Below are 19,847 nucleotides of genomic sequence, written 5' to 3'. Positions count from 1 at the left end.
AAGGAATTCAATTCTTTTAGAAACTCAAATACTTACTGAGGCCAGTCAGGCAATGCGAGTAAGTGGTAGCAGTCCAGGTGTGAATGCTTGTGCTGAACATACTGAGTGGAGGAGAGGTCAGCAAACAGTGCTCCATCTCAAGGGAGGGAGTGAGGCTGACTTAGCTCGAGCCCATTGTGGCCACATGGAAATGCAGGTCCTTCCCATTTTTAAAGAGAAGCTTGAAATCTACAATGGTTTGTGAACACTCCAAAATTTTAAATATTGGCTCAAAATTTAAAGACAGATTATGTGTGTTTTGTAGTATTTATTTTTAATTTTTGTGGGCACATTGTAGGTGTATATATTTATGGGGTACATGAGATATTTTCATACAGGCATGCAATGTGAAATAAGCACACTATGAAGAATGTGGTATCCCTCCCCTCAGTCATTTATACTTTGAGTTACAAATAGCCCAATTACTCTCAAGTTCTTTTAAAATGTACAATTAAGTTGTTATTGACTATAGTCACCTTGTTATGCTATCAAATAGCAGATCTTATTCATTCTATTTTTTTATAACCCATTAACCATTTCCACCTCACCCTTAAAGCCCCATTATCCTTTCCAGCCTCTGGTAATCATCCTTCTACTCTGTAAGCCCATGACTTTACTCTCTAAGCCCATGACTTCAATTGTTTTGATTTTTATTATACCCCACAAGTAAGTGAGAATATTCGATGTTTTTTTAATAGACTGCACAAATAAGTGAGAATATGGGATGTTTTTCTTTCTGTGCCTGGCTTATTTCACTTAACATAATGATCTCCAGGTCCATCCCTGTTGTTGGAAATGACTGGATCTCATTCCTTTTTATGTGGCTCAATAGTACTGCATTGTGTATATGTACCATATTTTCTTTATCCAGTCATCTGCTGATAGACACTTAGGTTGCTTCCAAATCTTAGCTGTTGTGAACAGTGCTGCAACAAACATAGGAGTAGGAGTGCAGATTTTTCTTTAATATACTGATTTTCTTTCTTTTGGGTATATACCCAGCAGCGGAATTGCTGTATCATATGGTAGCTCAGTTTTTAGTGTTTTGAGAAACCTCCAAACTGTTCCCATAATGGTTGTACTAATTTGCATTCCCATCAGCAGTGTACTATGGTTCTCTTTTCTCCACATCCTCACAAGCATTTGTTATTAACTTTTGGAGAAAAGCCATTTTAACTGGGGTAACACGATATCTCATTGTAGTTTTGATTTGCATTTCTCTGATGATCAATAATGTTGAGCACCTTTTCATATAACTGTTTTCCACTTGTATGTTTTCTTTGAGAAATGTCTATTACATCTTTTGCCCATTTTTGATCGGACTATTAGAATTATTCCTATAGAGTTGTTTGAGGTCCTTATATATTTTGATTTTTAATCCCTTGTCAGATGGGTAGTTTGCAAATATTTTTTCCCATTCTGTGGGTTGTCTCTTCACTTTGTTGATTGTATCCTTTGCTGTGCAGAAGCTTTTTAACTTGATGTGATCTCATTTGTCCATGTTTGCTTTGGTTGCCTGTGCTTGTGGGGTATTGCTGAAGAAATCTTTGCCCAGATCAACATCCTAGAGATTTTCCCCAATGTTTTCTTGTAGTAGTTTTAAAGTTTGAGGTCTTAGATGTAAGTATTTAATCCATTTTTATTTGATTTTTGCACATATTATGCATATAGTGTTATTCTTCAGCATATGAATATCCAGTTTTCCCAGCACCATTTATTGAAGACACTGTCTTTTCCTCAGTGTGTGTCCTTGGCACCTTTGCCGAAAATTAGTTCACTGTAGGTGTGTAGATTTGTTTCTGGGTTCTCTATTCTGTTCTATTGGTCTATATGTCTGTTTTTATGTCAGTGCCATGTTGTTTTGGTTACCGTACCTCTGTTAATTTAAAGTCAGGTAATGTGATTCTTCTGGTTTTGTTCTTTTTGCTTAGGATAGAGTTATCTATTCTGAGTCTTTTGTGGTTCCATCTCAATTTTAAGATTTTTTTTTTCTATTTCTCTGAACAATGTCACTGGTATTTTGGTAGGGATTTCAGTGAATCTGTAGATTGCTTTGGGTAGTACAGACACTCTAACAATATCAATTCTCCCAATCCATGAACATGGAATGTTTTTCCAATTTTTGGTGTCCTCTTTAATTTCTTTCATCAGTGTTTCATAGTTTTCGTTATAGACCTTTTTTACTTTTTTGGCTAATTTCATGTGTGGTTATTGTAAAAGGGTTTACATTTTTATTTCTTTTTCACATTGTTTCACTGTTGGCATATAGAAATGCTACTAATTTTTGTATGTTAATTTTTTTCCTGTGACTTTACTGAATTTATCAGTTCTAACAGTTTTCTTGTGGAATCTTTAGATTTTTCCAAATATAAGATCACATCATCTGCAAACAAGGATAATTTGACTTCTTCCTTTCCAATTTGTATGCTCTCTATATTTTTTTCTTGTCTGATTGCTCTAGCTAGGGCTTTCGATAATATGTTGAATAACAGTAGTGACAATGGACATCCTTGTCATGTTCCAGATATTAAGAAGAAATGCTTTCAGTTTTTCCCTATTCAGTATGATACTAGCTATGGGTCTATCATACATGGATTTTATTATGTTGAGGTATGTTTCTTCTATCCCTAGTTTTTTGAAGGTTTTCCTTACAAAGAGATGTTGAATTTTTTTTTTTTACTTTTTTCTTTCCTGCTCCATAATGCTACATTATGTTGAATTTGATCAAATGCTTTTCAGCATCAACTGAAACAATTATATGTTTTTTATCTTTCATTCTGTTGATACTATGTATCACATTGATTGATTTGCATATGTTGAACCATCTTTGCATCCCAGGGATAACTCCCACTTGGTCATGATGAATATCCCTTCTACTGTATTGCTGAATTCAGTTTGCTAGTATTTTTTGAGGATTTTTGCATCAATATTCATCAGAGATATAGGCCTGTAGTCTTCTTTTCTTTTTTGGGGGAGGGGGGCTGTATCTTTGGTTTTGGTGTCAGGGTAATATTGGCCTCATAGAATCAGTTTGGAAGTATTCCTTCTTCCTCTATTTTTCATAATAGTTTGAGTAAGATTGCCATTAGTTCTTCTTTAAATATTTGGTAGAGTTCAGCAGTGAAGCCATCACATCCCAGGCTTTTCTTTACTGACAGACATTTTATTACAGCTTCAATCTCATTACTTATTATTGGTCTGTTCAGGTTTTAGATTTCTTCCCAGTTTAATCTTGGTAGCTTGTATGTGTCTAGGAATTTGTCCATTTCATCCAGATTTTCCAATTTGTTAGCATATAGTTGGTCATAGTAGCCACTAATGATCCTTTGAATTCTGTAGTATCAGTTGTAATATCTCAGTTTTCATTTCTGATTTTATTTGAATATTCTCTTTTTTTCTTAATCTTGCTAAATATTTGTCCATTTTGTTTAACTTTTCAAAAACCCACTTTTTGTTTCAATGATCTTTTTTTGTTGTTGTCTCATTGATCTTTCTGTATTGGTTTATTCATTTCAATTTCATTTATTTCTCCTCTGATCTTTATCATTTCTTTTCTTCTAATAATTTTGGGTTTAGTTTGCTCTTGCTTTTCTAGTTCTTTAAGATGCATCATTAGATTATTTATAGTTTTTCCTCTTTTTTGATGTAGGCACTTATAGCTATAAACTTCCCAGAGTATTGCTTTTTCTGTATCCCATAGGTTTTTGTATGTTGTGTTTCCAATATCATTTGTTTCAAGATATTTTTCAATTTCCTTCCTAATTTCTTCATTGGCCCACTGGTCATTTAGGAGCATATTGTTTAACATCCATGTATTTGTATAGGTTCCAAAATTTCATTCATTACTAATTTCTAGTTTTATTCCACTGTAGTCAGAGAAGATGATTGATATTATTTCAGTTTTTTTTGAATGTTTTAAAATTTGTTTTGTGAACATATGATCTATCCTTGAGATTAATCCATGTGCTGAGGAAAAGAATGTGTATGTGGCAGCTCCTGAATGAAATATTCTGTAAATATCTATTAGATCCATTTTGTCTATAGTGTAGATTAAGTCTGATGTTTCTTTGTTGCTTTTCTGTCTGGAAGATTTGTTCAATGCTGAAAGTGGGATATGGAAGTTTCCAGCTACTATTGCATTGGGGCCTATCTCTCTCTTCAGCACTAATTATATTTGCTTTATATATCTGGGTGCTCCAGTGTTGGGTGCATATATTTTTAAAATTGTTATATCTCCTGACTGAATTGGCCCCTTTATCATTACATAGTGACCTTCTTTGTCTCTTCTTATCATTTTGGTCTTTAAACCTATTTCATCTGATATAAGTATAGTGACTCCCATTCTTTTTTGATTTTCAATGGCATGGAATATCTTTGTCCATTCCTTTATTTTTAGTGTATGCATGTCTTTATGGGTGAAGTGTGTTTCTTTTAGGCAAGAGATCAATGTATGTTGTTTTTTCATCCATTCAGTCAGTCTATATCTTTTCATTGGAGAGTTTAGTCCATTTACATTCAATATTATTATTGATAAGTAAGGACTTACTTACTTCTGCTATTTTGTTGTTTGTTTTCTGGTTGTTTTGTGGTCTTCTTTTTCTTCTTTCCTTCCTGTCTTCTTCAAGTGAAGGCAATTTTCTCTGGTGATATTATTTAATTTCTTGCTTTTTACTTTTTTGTGTGTCTACTGTGTGATTTTTGGCTTGAGGTTACCGTAAGGCTTGCAAAAACTGGCCTATAAACCCATTGTTTTAACCTGATAACAACTTAATGCTGTTTGTATAAACAAACAAATAAACATAAAAAACTAATAAAAATTGATGCAGTGCCAAGATAGCCGAGAGAAGGCAACACCAGAATGCAGCTCCCAGCAAATGAGATGCAGAGGGCTAGAGGACTTCACGATTCCAAACGAGGTGCCAGGTTTGTTTCCGTGGGACTGACAGGGCTCTGAAAATAGCCCAGGGAAGGAGCCGTAGGGTGAGAGTCACCCAGGGGGGCAAACCAAGACAGGGCAAGACGTGTCCCCAACTGGAACATGCAGCCGACTCAGAGGGTAGGGGGGCTTCACCCCATCGGTGCTCCAATTCAGATCATGTGCTTACCTTATCCCTCCTGCAACCCACGGTCCATGAGAGCCCCGCCAAACTGAGGGGCGCCATGAGTTGTCATGCAAATCTGAGCTGCAGCTCCTGCCGGGCACAGTAAGTTGTCACACAGACCTCAGTGGAAGTTTGGACTAACATCAGTGGGAGGGACCATCCCACAGAGGGAGGCAGAGTTGAAAGCAGGGAAACAGGCCATAAGGCCAGCAGGCCGCACCCCCAAAGAACTCAAACAGAAGCCCTTGCTAGAGAGCTTGGCAGCAAATACACCAGTTTGACCCCAACCAAGCAGATAGAGCTCAGGAGAGATGCTATTGGGAAGGCGGTGCCAATCTCACCTGCAAACAAACTCCAGGCAAGGACCACCCAGCCAGCAACCTGACTGAATCCTAGAGAGCCTAGCAACACCCTCTACAGGTCAAAAAAGATATAGTTCCAACAGAGACTCCTCCGGAAATCACCAACATCAAAGATCAAAGGGAGATAAATCCACGAAGATGGGAAAAAAGCAGCACAAAAAAGATGAAACCATCAAAGACCAGAACACCTCTTCTCCTCCCAGGGATTACAACTCCTCACCATCAAGGGAACAAAAAAAGACAGAGAATGAATTTGATGAATTGATAGAAGCAGGCTTCAGAAGGTGGGTAATAACAAATTTCTCTGAGTTAAAAGACCATGTTCTAACCCAATGCAAAGAAACTAAGAACCTTAAAAAAAGGTTAGACGAAATGCAAACTAGAACAACAAGCTTAGAGAAGAACATAAACGACTTGATGGATCTGAAAAACACAGCACGAGAACTTCGTGAGGCATACACAAGTTTCAACAGCCGAATCAATCAGGCAGAAGAAAGGATATCAGAGATAGAAGATCAAATCAATGAAATAAAATGAGAAGGCAAGATTAGAAAAAAAAAGTGAAAAAAACGAACAAAGCCTCCAAGAATTATGGGATTACGTGAAAAGACCTAATCTACGCTTGATCAGCACACCTGAATGTGACGGAGAGAATGAATTCAAGTTGGAAAACACTCTTCAAGATATTATCCAAGAGAACTTCTCCACCCTAACAAGGCAGGCCAACATTCAAATCCAGAAAATACAGAGAACACCACAAAGATATTCCTCAAGAAGAGCAACCACAAGGCACATAATTGTCAGATGCACCAGGGTTGAAACGAAGGAAAAAATCCAAAAGGCAGCCAGAGAGAAAGGTCGAGTCACCCACAAAGGAAAGACCATCAGACTCACAGCGGATCTCTCGGCAGAAACTCTACAAGCTAGAAAGGAGTGGGGGCCAATATTCAACATCCTTAAAGAAAAGAACGTTCAACCCAGAATTTCATATCCGGCCAAACTAAGCTTCATAAGTGAAGAAGAAATAAAATCCTTTACAGACAAGCAATTGCTAAGAGAGTTCATCGCTACAAGACCCACCTCACAAGAGCAACTGAAGGAAGTACTAAACAGGGAAAAAAAAAACAAGTACCAGCCACTGCAAAAATATACCAAATGGTAAAGAACAATGACACAATGAAGAAACTGTCAACGAATGGGCAAAACAACCAGCCAGTAACAAAATGGCAGGACCAAATTCAAACATAACAATATTAATATTGAATGTAAATGGCCTAAATACCCCAATCAAAAGACACAGACTGACAAACTGGATAAAAAGTCAAGACCTATTGGTGTGCTGTATTCAGGAGACCCATCTCACATGCAAAGACTCACATAGACTCAAAATAAAGGGATGGAAGAAGATCTACCAAGCAAATGGAGGAAAAAAAAAAAAAAGCAGGGGTAGCAATCCTAGTCTCTGATAAAAAGGATTTTAAACCAACAAGATCAAAAGAGACAAAGAAGGACATTACATAATGGTAAAAGGATCAATGCAACAAGAAGAGCTAACTATCCTAAATATATATGCACCCAATGCAGGAGCATCCAGATACATAAAGCAAGTTCTTAATGACCTACAAAGAGACTTAGACTCCCACACAATAATAGTGGGAGACTTTAACACTCTGCTGACAACACTGGACAGATCAACGAGATAGAAAGTCAACAAGGATATCGAGGACTTGAACACAGATCTGGACCAAGCGGATCTAATGGACATTTACAGGACACTCCACCCTAAATCCACAGAATACACATTCTTCTCAGCACCACATTGCAATTACTCCAAAATTGACCACATAATTGGAAGTAAATCACTCCTCAGCAAATGCAAAAGAATGGAAATAAAAACAAACAGTCTCTCAGACCACAGTGCAATCAAATCAGAACTCAGGATTAAGAAGAACACTCAAGGGCCGGGTGCGGTGGCTCACGCCTGTAATCCCAGCACTTTGGGAGGCCAAGGCGGGTGGATCACAAGGTCAAGAGATCGAGACCATCCTGGTCAACATGGTGAAACCCCGTCTTTACTAAAAATACAAAAAATTAGCTGGGCGTGGTGGCGCATGCCTGTAATCCCAGCTACTCAGGAGGCTGAGGCAAGAGAATTGCTTGAACCCAGGAGGCAGAGGTTGCGGTGAACCGAGATTGTGCCATTGCACTCCAGACTGGGTAACAAGAGCGAAACTCCGTCTCAAAAAAAAAAAAAAAAGAATAAGAACACTCAAAACTGCACAATCACATGGAAACTGAACAACTTGCTCCCGAATGATGAATGGATAAACAATGAAATGAAAGTAGAAATAAAATTGTTCTTCGAAACCAATGAGAATGAAGACACAACATACCAGATCCTTTGGGACATGTTTAAAGCAGTGTATAGAGGGAAATATACAGCAATAAATGCCCACATGAGAACAAGGAAAGATCTAAAATCAACACCCTATCATCAAAATTGAAAGAGCTAGAGGAGCATGATCAAAAAAACTCAAAATCTAGCAGAAGACAAGAAATAACTAAGATCAGAGCAGAACTGAAGGAGATAAAGACACAAAAAACCCTTCAAAAAAATCAATAAATCCAGGAGCTGGTTTTTTGAAAAGATCAACAAAATAGACAGACTGCTAGCTAGACTAATAAAAGAGAAGAACTGAGTAGATGCAATAAAAAACGATAAAGGGGAGATCACCACCAATTCCTCATAAATATGAACGACCATCAGAGATTACTACAAACAACTCTATGCACATAAACCAGTAAATCTTGAAGAAAGGGATAAATTCCTGGACACTTGCACATTCCCAAGACTAAGCAAGAAGAAATTGAAATGCTGAATAGACCAATAACAAAGTCTGAAGTCAAGGCAGCAATTAATAGCCTACCAACCAAAAAAAGCCCAGGTCCAGACAGGTTCCCAGCCAATTCTACCAGACATACAAAGAGGAGCTGGTACCACTCCTTCTGAAACTATTCCAAACAATACAAAAAGAGGGAATCCTCCGTAATTCTTTCTATGAGACCAACATCATCATCCTGATACCAAAACCTGGCAGAGACACAACTAAAAAAGAAAATTACAGGCCAATAGCCATGATGAACATTGATGCAAAAATCTTCAATAAAATACTGGCAAACTGAATCCAATAGCACATCAAAAACCTTATCCACCACAATAAAGTAGGCTTCATCCAGGGATGCAAGGCTGGTTCAACATATGCAAATCTATAAATGTAATCCACCACATAAACAGAACCAAAGACAAAAACCACATGATTATCTCAACAGATGCAGAGAAGGCCTTCGACAAAATTCAATAGTCCTTTATGCTAAAAACTCTCCATCTGTTTGTGTCCTCTCTTATTTCGTTGAGCAGTGATTTGTAGTTCTCCTTGAAGAGGTCCTTTACGTTCCTTGTTAGTTGTATTCCTAGGTATTTTATTCTCTTTGTAGCAATTGTGAATGGCAGTTCGTTCTTGATTTGGCTTTAAGTCTGTTATTGGTGTATAGGAATGCTTGTGATTTTTGCACATTGATTTTGTATCCTGAGACTTTGCTAAAGTTGCTTATCAGTTTCAGGAGATTTTGGGCTGAGGTGATAGGGTCTTCTAGATATACAATCATGTCATCTGCAAATAGAGACAATTTGACTTCCTCCTTTCCTAACTGAATACCCTTTATTTCTTTTTCTTGCCTGATTGCTCTGGCTAGAACTTCCAGTACTATATTGAATAGGAGTGGTGAGAGAGGGCATCCTTGTCTAGTGCCAGATTTCAAAGGGAATGCTTCCTCACAGAACTGGAAAAAACCACCTTAAACTTCATATGGAACCAAAAGAGAGCCCGCATAGCCAAGTCAATTCTAAGCAAAAAGAACAAAGCAGGAGGCATCACACTACCGGACTTCAAACTATACTACAAGGCTACAGTAATCAAAACAGCATGGTACTGGTACCAAAACAGAGATATAGACCAATGGAACAGAACAGAGGCGTCAGAGGCAACACAACATATCTACAACCACCCGATCTTTGACAAACCTGAAAAAAACAAGCAATGGGGAAAGGATTCCCTGTTCAATAAGTGGTGTTGGGAAAACTGGCTAGCCATATGCAGAAAGCAGAAACTGGACCCCTTCCTGACACCTTACACTAAAATTGACTCCAGATGGATTAAAGACTTAAACATAAGATCTAACACCATAAAAACACTAGAAGGAAACCTAGGCAAAACCATTCAGGACATAGGCGTAGGCAAGGACTTTATGACCAAAACACCAAAAGCATTGGCAACAAAAGCCAAAATAGACAAATGGGACCTAATCAAACTCCACAGCTTCTGCACGGCAAAAGAACCAGTCGATAGAGTGAATCGGCAACCAACAGAATGGGAAAAAATTTTTGCAGCCTACCCGTCTGACAAAGGGCTGATATCCAGAATTTACAACGAGCTAAAAAAGATTTACAAGAAAAAAACAAACAAGCCCATTCAAAAATGGGCGAAGGATATGAACAGATGCTTTACAAAAGAAGACATACATGAGGCCAACAAACATATGAAAAAATACTCATCATCACTGGTCATTAGAGAAATGCAAATCAAAACCACATTGAGATACCATCTCACGCCAGTTAGAATGGCGATCATTAAAAAATCTGGAGAAAACAGATGCTGGAGAGGATGTGGAGAAATAGAAACACTTTTACACTGTTGGTGGGAGTGTAAATTAGTTCAACCACTGTGGAAAACAGTGTGGCGATTCCTCAAGGATCTAGAAATAGAAATTCCATTTGACCCAGCAATCCCATTACTGGGCATATATCCAAAGGATTATAAATCGTTCTACTATAAGGACACATGCACACGAATGTTCATTGCAGCACAGTTTACAATAGCAAAGACCTGGAACCAGCCCAAATGCCCATCGATGATAGACTGGACAGGAAAAATGTGGCACATATACACCATGGAATATTATGCAGCCATTAAAAATGAGGAGTTCACGTCCTTCGTAGGGACATGGATGAACCTGGAAAACATCATTCTCAGCAAACTGACACAAGAACACAAAATCAAACACCACATGTTCTCACTCATAGGTGGGTGTTGAACAAGGAGAACACATGGACACAGGGAGGGGAGCACTATACACGGGGGTCTGTTGGAGGGGAGGGGGACAGCGGGGGGGGTGGGGAGTTGGGGAGGGATAGCATAGGGAGAAATGCCAGATATAGGTGAAGGGGAGCGAGGCAGCAAATCACACTGCCACGTATGCACCTATGCAACATCCTTGCATGTTTTTCACATGTACCCCAAAACCTAAAATACAATAAAAAAATAAATAAATAAAAAATAAAAAAATAAAAAAAATAAAAAATAAAGAAACTCTCAATAAACTAGGCATCAATGAACGTATCTCAAAATAATAACAGCTATTTATGACAAACCCACAGCCAATATCATACTGAATGGGCAAAAACTAGAAGCATTCCCTTTAAAAACTGGCACTAGGCAAGAATGGCCTCTCTCACCACTCCTATTCAATATAATATTGGAAGTTCTAGCCAAAGCAATCAGGCAAGAAAAAGAAATAAAGAGCATTCAGTTAGGAAAAGAAGAAATCAAATTGTCCTTATTTGCAGACAACAATGATCGTATATTTAGAAGACCCCATCGTATCAGCCCAAAACCTCCTTAAGCTGATAAGCAACTTTGGCAAAGTCTCAGAATACAAAATCAATGTGCAGAAATCACAGCATTCCTATACACCAATTACAGACTAACAGAGAGCCAAATCATGAGCGAACTCCCATTTACAATTGCTACAAAGAGAATAAAATACCTAGGAATACAACTAACAGAGGATGTAAAAGATCTCTTCAAGAAGAACTACAAACCACTGATCAAGGAAATAAGAGAGGACACAAACAGATGGAAAAACATTCCATGCTCATGGTTAGAAAGAATCAGTATTGTGAAAATGGCCATACTGCCCAAAGTAGTTTATAGATTCAATGCTATCCCCATCAAGCTACCATTGACCTTCTTTACAGAACCAGAGAAAACCACTTTAAACTTCATATGGAACCAAAAGAAAGTCCACATAGCTAAGACAATCCTAAGCAAAAAGAACAAAGCTGGAGGCATCACGCTACCTGACTTCAAACTATACTGCAAGGCTACAGTAATAAAGACAGCATGGTACTGGTACCAAAACAGAGATATAGACCAATGGAACAGAACAGAGGCCTCAGAAGTAATGCCACACATCTACAATCATCTGATCTTTGACAAAACAGGCAATGGGGAAAGGATTCCCTGTTTAATAAATGGTGTTGGGAAAACTGGCTTGCCATGTGCAGAAAGCAGAAATTGGACCCCTTTCTTACACCTTATACAAAAATGAACTCCAGATGGATTCAAGATTTAAAGATAAGAACTAACAACATAAAAACCCTAGAAGAAAACCTAGGCAAAACCATTCAGGACACAGGCACAGGCAAGGACTTCAAGACTAAAATACCAAAAGCAATGACAACAAAAGCCAAAATAGACAAATGGGATCTAATTAAACTTAAGAGCTTCTGCACAGCCAAAGAAACAATCATTAGAGTAAACTGACAACCAACAGAATTGGAAAAATTTTTTGCAATCTACCCATCTGACAAAGAGCTAATATGCAGAATCTACAAAGAACTAAAGCAGATTTACAAGAAAAAAACAAACTCATCCAAAAGTGGGCAAAGGATATAAACAGACACTTTTCAAAAGAAGACAAATATGCAGCCAACAAACATATGAAAAAATGCTCATCATCATTGGTCATTAGAGAAATGCAAATCAAAACCACATTGAGATACCATCTCATGCCAGTCAGAATGGTGATCATTAAAAAATCTGGAGACAACAGATGCTGCAGAGGATGTGGAGAAAAAGGAACACTTTTACACTGTTGGTGGGAGTGTAAATTAGTTCAACCATTATGGAAGAGAGAGTGGTGATTCCTCAAAGATGTAGAAATAGAAATTCCATTTGACCCAGCAATCTTATTACTGGGTATGTACCCAAAGGATTATAAATCATTCTATTATAAAGACACATGCACACATATATTCATTGTGGCACTGTTTACAATAGCAAAGACCTGGAACCAACCCAAATGCCCATCAGAGATAGACTGGACAAAGAAAATGTGGCACATATACACCATGGAATACTATGCAGCCATAAAAGAACGACAAGTTCATGTCCTTTGCAGAGACATGGATGGATCTAGAAACCATCATTCTCAGCAAACTGACACAAGAACAGAAAACCAAACACTGCATGTTTTCACTCATAGGCGGGTGATGAACAATAAGAACCCTTGGGCAGAGAGAAGGGAACAACACTCACAGGGCTAGGTGAGGGGATGAAGGGGACGGGAGGGACAGCAAGGGGGGCGGGGAGGACGGAGAGGGATAACAGCAGGAGAAATGCCTGACGCAGGCCACGGGGAGGAGAGGACGGAGACAGCAAATCACCATGGCATGTATGTACCTATGCAACAATCCTGCAGGAAGCAGGATGTGCACATGTACCCCAGAGCCCAAATGCAATAATTAAAAAAAAGAAACTAATAAAAATTCTATGTGCATTAGTCCATTTTCACACTGCTAATAAAGATATACCTGAGAATGGGAAGAAAAAGGTTTAATTGGACTTACAGTTCCACATGGCTGCAGAGGCCTCAAAATCATGGCAGGAGTCAAAAGGCACTTACTACATGGTGGTGGCAAGAAAAAAAATGAGAAAGATGCAAAAGGAGAAGCCTCTGATAAAACCATCAGACCTTGTGAGACTTATTCACTCTCATGAGAACAGCATGGGAAAGACCTGCCCCCATGATTCAATTACCTCCCACAACACATGAGAATTCAAGATGAGATTTGAGCAGAGACACAGCCAAACCATATCACAATGGTTTAACATTGTCCCCCTGCCCCGCTTTTTAACTTTTTGAGGTTTCTATTTATATCTCATTGTACTGATTAAGTCTCGAAAAGTTGTTGTTATTTTTAATTGGTTCATCATTTAGTCTTCCTACTTAGGATAAGAGTAGTTTACACACCACAATTATGGTGTTGTAATATTCTGTGTTTTTCTGTGTACTTACTATTACTGGTGAGTTTTGTACCTTCAGGTGATTATTTATTGCTTGTTAATGTCCTTTTCTTTCTCATTGAAGTACTTCCTTTAGCATTTCTTGTAGGACAGGCCTACTGTTGATGAAGTCTCTCAGCTTTTGTCTGGGAAAGTCTTTATTTCTCCTTCATGTTTGAAGGATATTTTCACAAGATCTACTATTTGAGGGTAAAAGTTTTTTTTCCTTCAGTATTTTAAATATGTCATGCCACTTTCTTCTGGCATGTGAGGTTTACACTGAAGAGTTGCTGCCAAACATATTGGAGCTCCATTGTATGTTATTTGTTTCTTTTCTCTTGCTGCCTTTAGGATCCTTTCTTTGTCCTTGACCTTTGAGAACTTGATTATTAAATGCCTTGAAGTCATCTACTTTGGGTGAGATCTTCTTGATGTTCTATAACCTTCTTGTACTTGGATATTGATATCATTCTCTAGGTTTCTGGAGGTTCTGTGTCATTATCCCTTTGGTTTTTGTTTGTTTTTGACATAGAGTCTCACTCTGTTGCCCAGGCTGGTGTGCAGTGACACAGCCTTGGCTCACTGTAACCTCTACCTCCTGGGTTCAAGCAATTCTCCTGTGTCAGCCTCCCGATTACCTCAGGTTACAGGCACCCACCACCACGTCTGGCTAATTTTTGTATTTTTAGTAGAGACAGGGTTTCACCATGTTGGCTAGGCTGTGTTATTTTCCCTTTGAATAAACTTTCTACTTCCATCTGTACCTCCCCCTTAAAGTCAATAACTCTTAGACTTACCCTTTTGAAGCTATTTAGATCCCATAGGTGTGCTTCATTGTTTTTAATTTTTTTGTCTCCTCTGACTTCATATTTTCAAAGAGTCTGTCTTTTTTTTTCTTTCGTCTTTTTACCCAAGAGGTAAAGGAAAATAGTCTGTCTTTAAGCTCACTAATTCTTCTGTTTGATCAATTCTGCTATTAAAGGACTCTTATGCATTCTTCCATATGCCAATTGCATTTTTTAGCACCAGAATTTCTGTTTTTTAATTATTTCAATCTCTTTGTTAAATTTATCTAATAGCATTCTGAATTTCTTCTCTGTGTTATCTTGAATTCGTTTGCATTTCCTCAACATAGCTATTTTGAATTCTCTGTCTGAAAGATTACATATCTGTTTCTCTAGGATTGCCCTGATACCTTATTTAGTTAATTTGGTGAGGTCATGTTTTCCTGGGTGGTATTAACACTAGTATTCTTCAGTGTTTGGGCATTGAAGAGTTAGGTGTTTATTGTAGTCTTCACTGTCTGAGCTTATTTGTAGCCATCCTTCTTGGGAAGGCTTTCCAGATATTTGTAAGGACTTGAGTGTTGTGATCCAAGCTGTAACTGCTTTAGGGAGCACCCCAAGCCCAGTAATGCTGTGGTTCTTGTACACTTGCCCAGGTACCACCCTGATGGTCTTGGACAAGATCTGGAAGAATTCTCTTGATTACCAGACAGAGACTCTTGTTCTCTTCCCTTACTGTCTCCCAAACAAAGTCTCTCTCTGTTTTGAGCCACCCAAAGCTTGTGGTAGAGTGACACAAGCACCCCTATAGCCTCCACCACTATGACTGCATTGGGTCAGACATGAAGCTATAACAGCACTGGGTCTTGCCAAGGCCTGCTATAACCACTTCCTGGCTACTGCCATTGTTTCCTCAAGGCCCTAGGGCTCTACAATCAGCAGGTGGCAAGGTCAGCCAGGCCTGTGTCCTTCTGTTCAGGGTGGTGAGGTCCCCCAGGCCCCAGGTGAGTCCTTAGTGCCCTCTGGGAATCAGGGATTAGAGTCAAAAACTTTAGAAGTCTACTTGGTGTTCTATTGCACTGCAGCTGAGCTGGCACTTAAACTACAGGATCCAGTCCTTCCCACTCTTCCTCCCCTTTCTGAAGGCAGAGAAGCCTTATCCTGTAGCCACTGCCACCCCAGGCCATGAAGAGTATTGTCAAACTACCAATGACATTCTCTTAAGGACCAAGGGCTCTTAAGTCAGCTTGTGGTGAACGCTGCCTAGCCTGGGACTCATCCTTCAGGGTAGTGGGTTCCCCTCTGGCCCAGGGCAGGTCCAGAATTGCCATACAAGAGTCAAGTTCTAGAATCAGGGACCCCAAGAGTCTCCCTTGGTGCTCTAACCTGCTGTGACCATGCTGGTATCTAAGGTTCAAGACAACATCTCCATTGCTTTTCCCTTTCAAGAAAAAGGAGTTTTGCCCCATAGCTACCCCAGCTGGTAATGTGCTTAGTCTCATTTGAAACCTGCAAGTCACACAGGCTCACCCAAGGCCCTCAATGTAGTAGCTAGGTGTTGCTGCTGGTTATTTAGAGCCCAAGGGCTCTTCAGTTAGCAGGTGATGAATGTTGCCAGGACTGGGTACTTTCCTTCAAGGCAGCAGGTTTCCTCTGGCCCAGGGTGAGTCTAGAAATGTCACTTGGGAGCTAGAACCTGGAATGAGGGCCTCATGACTCTGACGGTTGTCCTATTCTGCCAAGGCTGAGCTGGTATCCAAGATGCGAGACAAAGTCCTCCCCACTCTTCGCTCTCCTCTCCTCAAGGGAAAGGAAGGGGTCTCCTTTGAAGCAATGAGCTGTGAGGCTTCAGGTTGTTTGCAGGGTTGGAGGCAGGGGATGATGCCAGTACTCCCTTGGCTGCCCCAGCTGGTGTCTCAGTATGTCATGTGCCCCTCAGTCCACTGTCTCTGGGCCTAGTTGAGCACTAGGATTCGCCTGAGTTACAGATCTTATGGCCTAGACTGCCTTTCAAGCTTACCTGGAGGCACAGCGTACTATAGCCCTTGGTGGCAAGATGTACAGGAACTCAAGTTCTGACTGCTGGGATTAGCAATTCCCCTGTGTCTAGGGCTGGGTTAAATGTTCCCTCCGTGGGTGGGGATCAGCTAAGTCTGGTCCAGTTTTCCTCACTGATCCAACAGGACAGCACTAAGTTCAATGCCTCACAATTGCTGTGTTTTCCCTCCCCCAGTGCCTGGAGAGGCTCTCTGCCCCATGCTGGAGGGGTGGCATTGCCAATTCAGGACTGTTTTTTTTAGCTCTTCAGTGACTCAGCCACATGAAGCTAAAACCAGGTACGATGAGTGCTCATCTGATTTTTGGTTCTTATGAAGGTGTTTTTTCTATGTAGATAGTTGTTAACTTGGTGTTCTTGGGCAGGGGACAATGGGTGGAGCCTTCTGTTCTGCCATCTTGCTCCGCCTCCTCCAATTATCTGTGTTTTGCACGCATATCTGAGCAGTAGGTCATAGATTTGAAGCTTCTGATTTAAACTTAAATGTGTCTGAGAATATTTATCCTTAGGACACTTATGTGTGCATTTGTGTGTTATTGCTGTAATAACTGCCTCATGGTGATTGAAAAACAGAAAAACGAGGAGGGTTTAAGCACATGGGTGAGTTAGAAAAGTACTGAAGGATTTATAGTTAGTAGGGAGGCTTATCAGTGGGATATGTCAAGCAAATTAAGTTGATCCTGAGTTTGCAAATATTTTTCTCTGTGATTAGGCCATCTGTGTTTGCTAATTGGGGCCCATCAAAGTTAGGCTTCTACCCTCCCACAGGAACTGGGAGTTGGGGGTGCTATCTTTGATGATTATTTATCAAAGGGATAGCTCCAAGGTCCTTGAGGAAGACATTCCTGAGTTGTAAAACTGTCAAGAAGCTTTTTTTAAAAAGACCTCTCAAAGGAGGCAGAGAAAGAATTTACAATTCCAAGTTTTCTGAAACAAATGCTCTAAGAAACAAGAAAACAAAAAGTCAGGGCCTACAGTTAGTAAGAAGCCCATCTAAAGTTCAGTCATGCTGAGGAGAACGTCAATGCCATCTCAGTCATAAAGTTATGTTGATGTTTAAAAAGCTATACATCAGTAGGTCAGTTTTAAACAAATATTAATGTTAGATGGTTACAGCCCTAACTTAGAATCCCCCTCTCCTTGCCCCAACTTCCTCCTGACTACCCAGTGCATCAGGATACCACGGGATGTCAGTGGTGGTGACTAGGTAAGAATTCTATCCTTTCAAGAACCTGAAGGAGAAACCTGTGCTGCCCCTGTATTTTCCACTCTCCCAGGGGACTCTGTCTGCCCCAGTGTCTACCAATGGATGCTTAATACTGTACTAGTGCCATGTGCTTTCACCAGCTGTGCAAGCTTGGGCAACTTATTCAACCACCCTGAGCCTTGGTCTCTTCATTTGTAAACAAGCATAGTAAATACATACCACACAGCATTGTATTAGGAGTAAATCTGATCTGTGTATAGCACTCAACACAATGCTTGGCATACAGTAATGACTCAAAAAATAATAACTATCAATAATAACTAACTTATTTCAGCCAGAAAATAAGTTAAAAGTATTATGACTTAAATCTATTGAAATTAAAGCAGAAGAAACTATCAATGAGGCAGCAACTACTTCCAAAGTGCCGTGTCCTATCCTCTGCAACTTTACCCAATTTTCTGCCCAACTTTCCAAGTCCTGTTCCCTCAAACTTAAAATATTTTCCCATGCAGATCTCAAATCTTCATGTTATTTAGCCCAAGGGTGTAATGCAATTTTTAAAATTACAATGTTTTGTTTTATTTTCTTTTCCTATTTATCACTTGTAGCATTTTACCCAAAAAGAAAACCCATATGGGAGTTAATTGACTTTTCAGGAATCCTGTGCAAAATTCTACCCTAAAACGTTCTCCTTTGTTTGTGTCTTGGTAGCAACTCCAGACTTTTCAGGATTTGGACTCTGCTTTAGAATTGTGCTTAGACTGTCTCCACAAAAGTGGTCCGTTTCCTCATCCAATGAGCTCTGCCTGTTTGTCTGTGTGACACTCCAGTGGAAGGAAGCCAAGAGCCTATAGTAGCGATCCTGGGGAATATTTCAGCAGCTGGGGCCATGTAATTTAAAACCTCTGAAAAGTGTGCTGCGGTCCGTGCACAGCATTAGTATAACGCGAGGGCTGAATGCAGCCCGTTCTCCGGAGAACTTCCTCGCTCACTGCAGCAAAGAGAAAACTGAAAGACAAACCTGGGCGCAGCCGGAGAGGTCCAGATAGATGAGCTTGTGGCATCCATTCCCCAAGTTCAGGTACTGTAAGCCTTTGTCTGTGAACCTTCTGCAATAAGCCAAACTAAGATTCTGTAAGTTGTGGAAGTGCCTGAAAAGACAAGGCAAGAAAGGGAGGAAGGAAAGTATTATACTTCAGTTGTTCTCTCAAATCTTGGTTAAGCCACTATGACAAAGAAAAGTAAAACTGTAAATTCAACTCTTCTTGCAGATGTTCAGCAGTTTAACTTTACTGTTAACTCTCTACCTGTTAATTAAAGGATACTACAGTGTTATATAAGGTAACACATAATTATAATATATTTCAAGTGAAAGTATTAATAATTCAATACTACTTGCCTAGATTTTTAAGAAAGTTGACTGGGATAAAGCTTTTTTAGTGTGTGTGAGGTGGGGGAGGCAATCATATTGTTTGGAAGTGAAACCAAATTTGCAGAGTTTATTGTTGCTTTTAGGTTTTATCTCTGGAGCACCAAAATAATGTGCAAAATATCTAGAAGGACAAATCCTTTATAAACATTTAAATGGAGATTAACTGTTACAGGAGAGTGAGGATTTGGGGCAGAAGACAAAATTGAACATAACTAGACTCTTAAAAGAGATCTGATAAATGAGTTGAAAAAATAGGTTTAAATATGTATGATTTTATAAGTAACAGTTTCATTATTATAGTTAATGAAAGACTAATTGATATGCAGAGTTTAACATGGATTAAGAAGACCAGTTTGCAAATAAGTGGGCAACACATGAGAAGAATTAAAAACAACATCAGAGACTATAAATCTCACTGGAGTTGAAACAGATTAAATATGGTATTACCACAATGACCAAAATGAGAGCTTCCAGAAAAAAGAAGGGTAGTTAGGATGCGCCCATACTACCATACGAGGGCTTGCAGTTTGAGAACACTCTGTGGACACTTTTCCAAGCCCTCCAAAGCCTGGCATTATTATTATTATTTTTTTTTTGGAGATGGAGTTTCCCTCTTGTTGCCCAGGCTGGAGTGCAATGGCACAATCTTAGCTCACTGCAACTTCTGCTCCCAGGGTTCAA

At 39.4% G+C, this 19,847-nt stretch overlaps 2 protein-coding genes across 2 annotated transcripts in view; one reads left to right on the top strand and one right to left on the bottom strand.

Moving 5' to 3' along the window:
- FBXL13 (F-box and leucine rich repeat protein 13) overlaps positions 1-19,847 on the bottom strand; it is a 221,782-nt gene that overhangs the window by 125,216 nt on the left and 76,719 nt on the right. The window contains exon 9 of the mRNA XM_064383138.1: positions 18,756-18,885. Within this exon, the coding sequence (XP_064239208.1) occupies positions 18,756-18,885 (130 nt within the window). The remainder of the gene's footprint in view (positions 1-18,755; positions 18,886-19,847) is intronic.
- LRRC17 (leucine rich repeat containing 17) overlaps positions 18,611-19,847 on the top strand; it is a 30,733-nt gene continuing 29,496 nt past the window's right edge. The window contains exon 1 of the mRNA XM_012456530.2: positions 18,611-18,815. The gene's annotated coding sequence lies outside the window, so the exon portion shown is untranslated. The remainder of the gene's footprint in view (positions 18,816-19,847) is intronic.

This window comes from Aotus nancymaae, unplaced genomic scaffold (assembly GCF_030222135.1).
Source record: "Aotus nancymaae isolate 86718 unplaced genomic scaffold, 86718_ANA_hifiasm-v0.15.2.pri h1tg000002l, whole genome shotgun sequence".
In the NCBI taxonomy this organism is placed as follows: Eukaryota; Metazoa; Chordata; class Mammalia; order Primates; family Aotidae; genus Aotus; species Aotus nancymaae.
The sequence above is the reverse complement of the archived record's forward strand: the minus strand, read 5'-3'. Positions and strand labels throughout refer to the sequence as shown.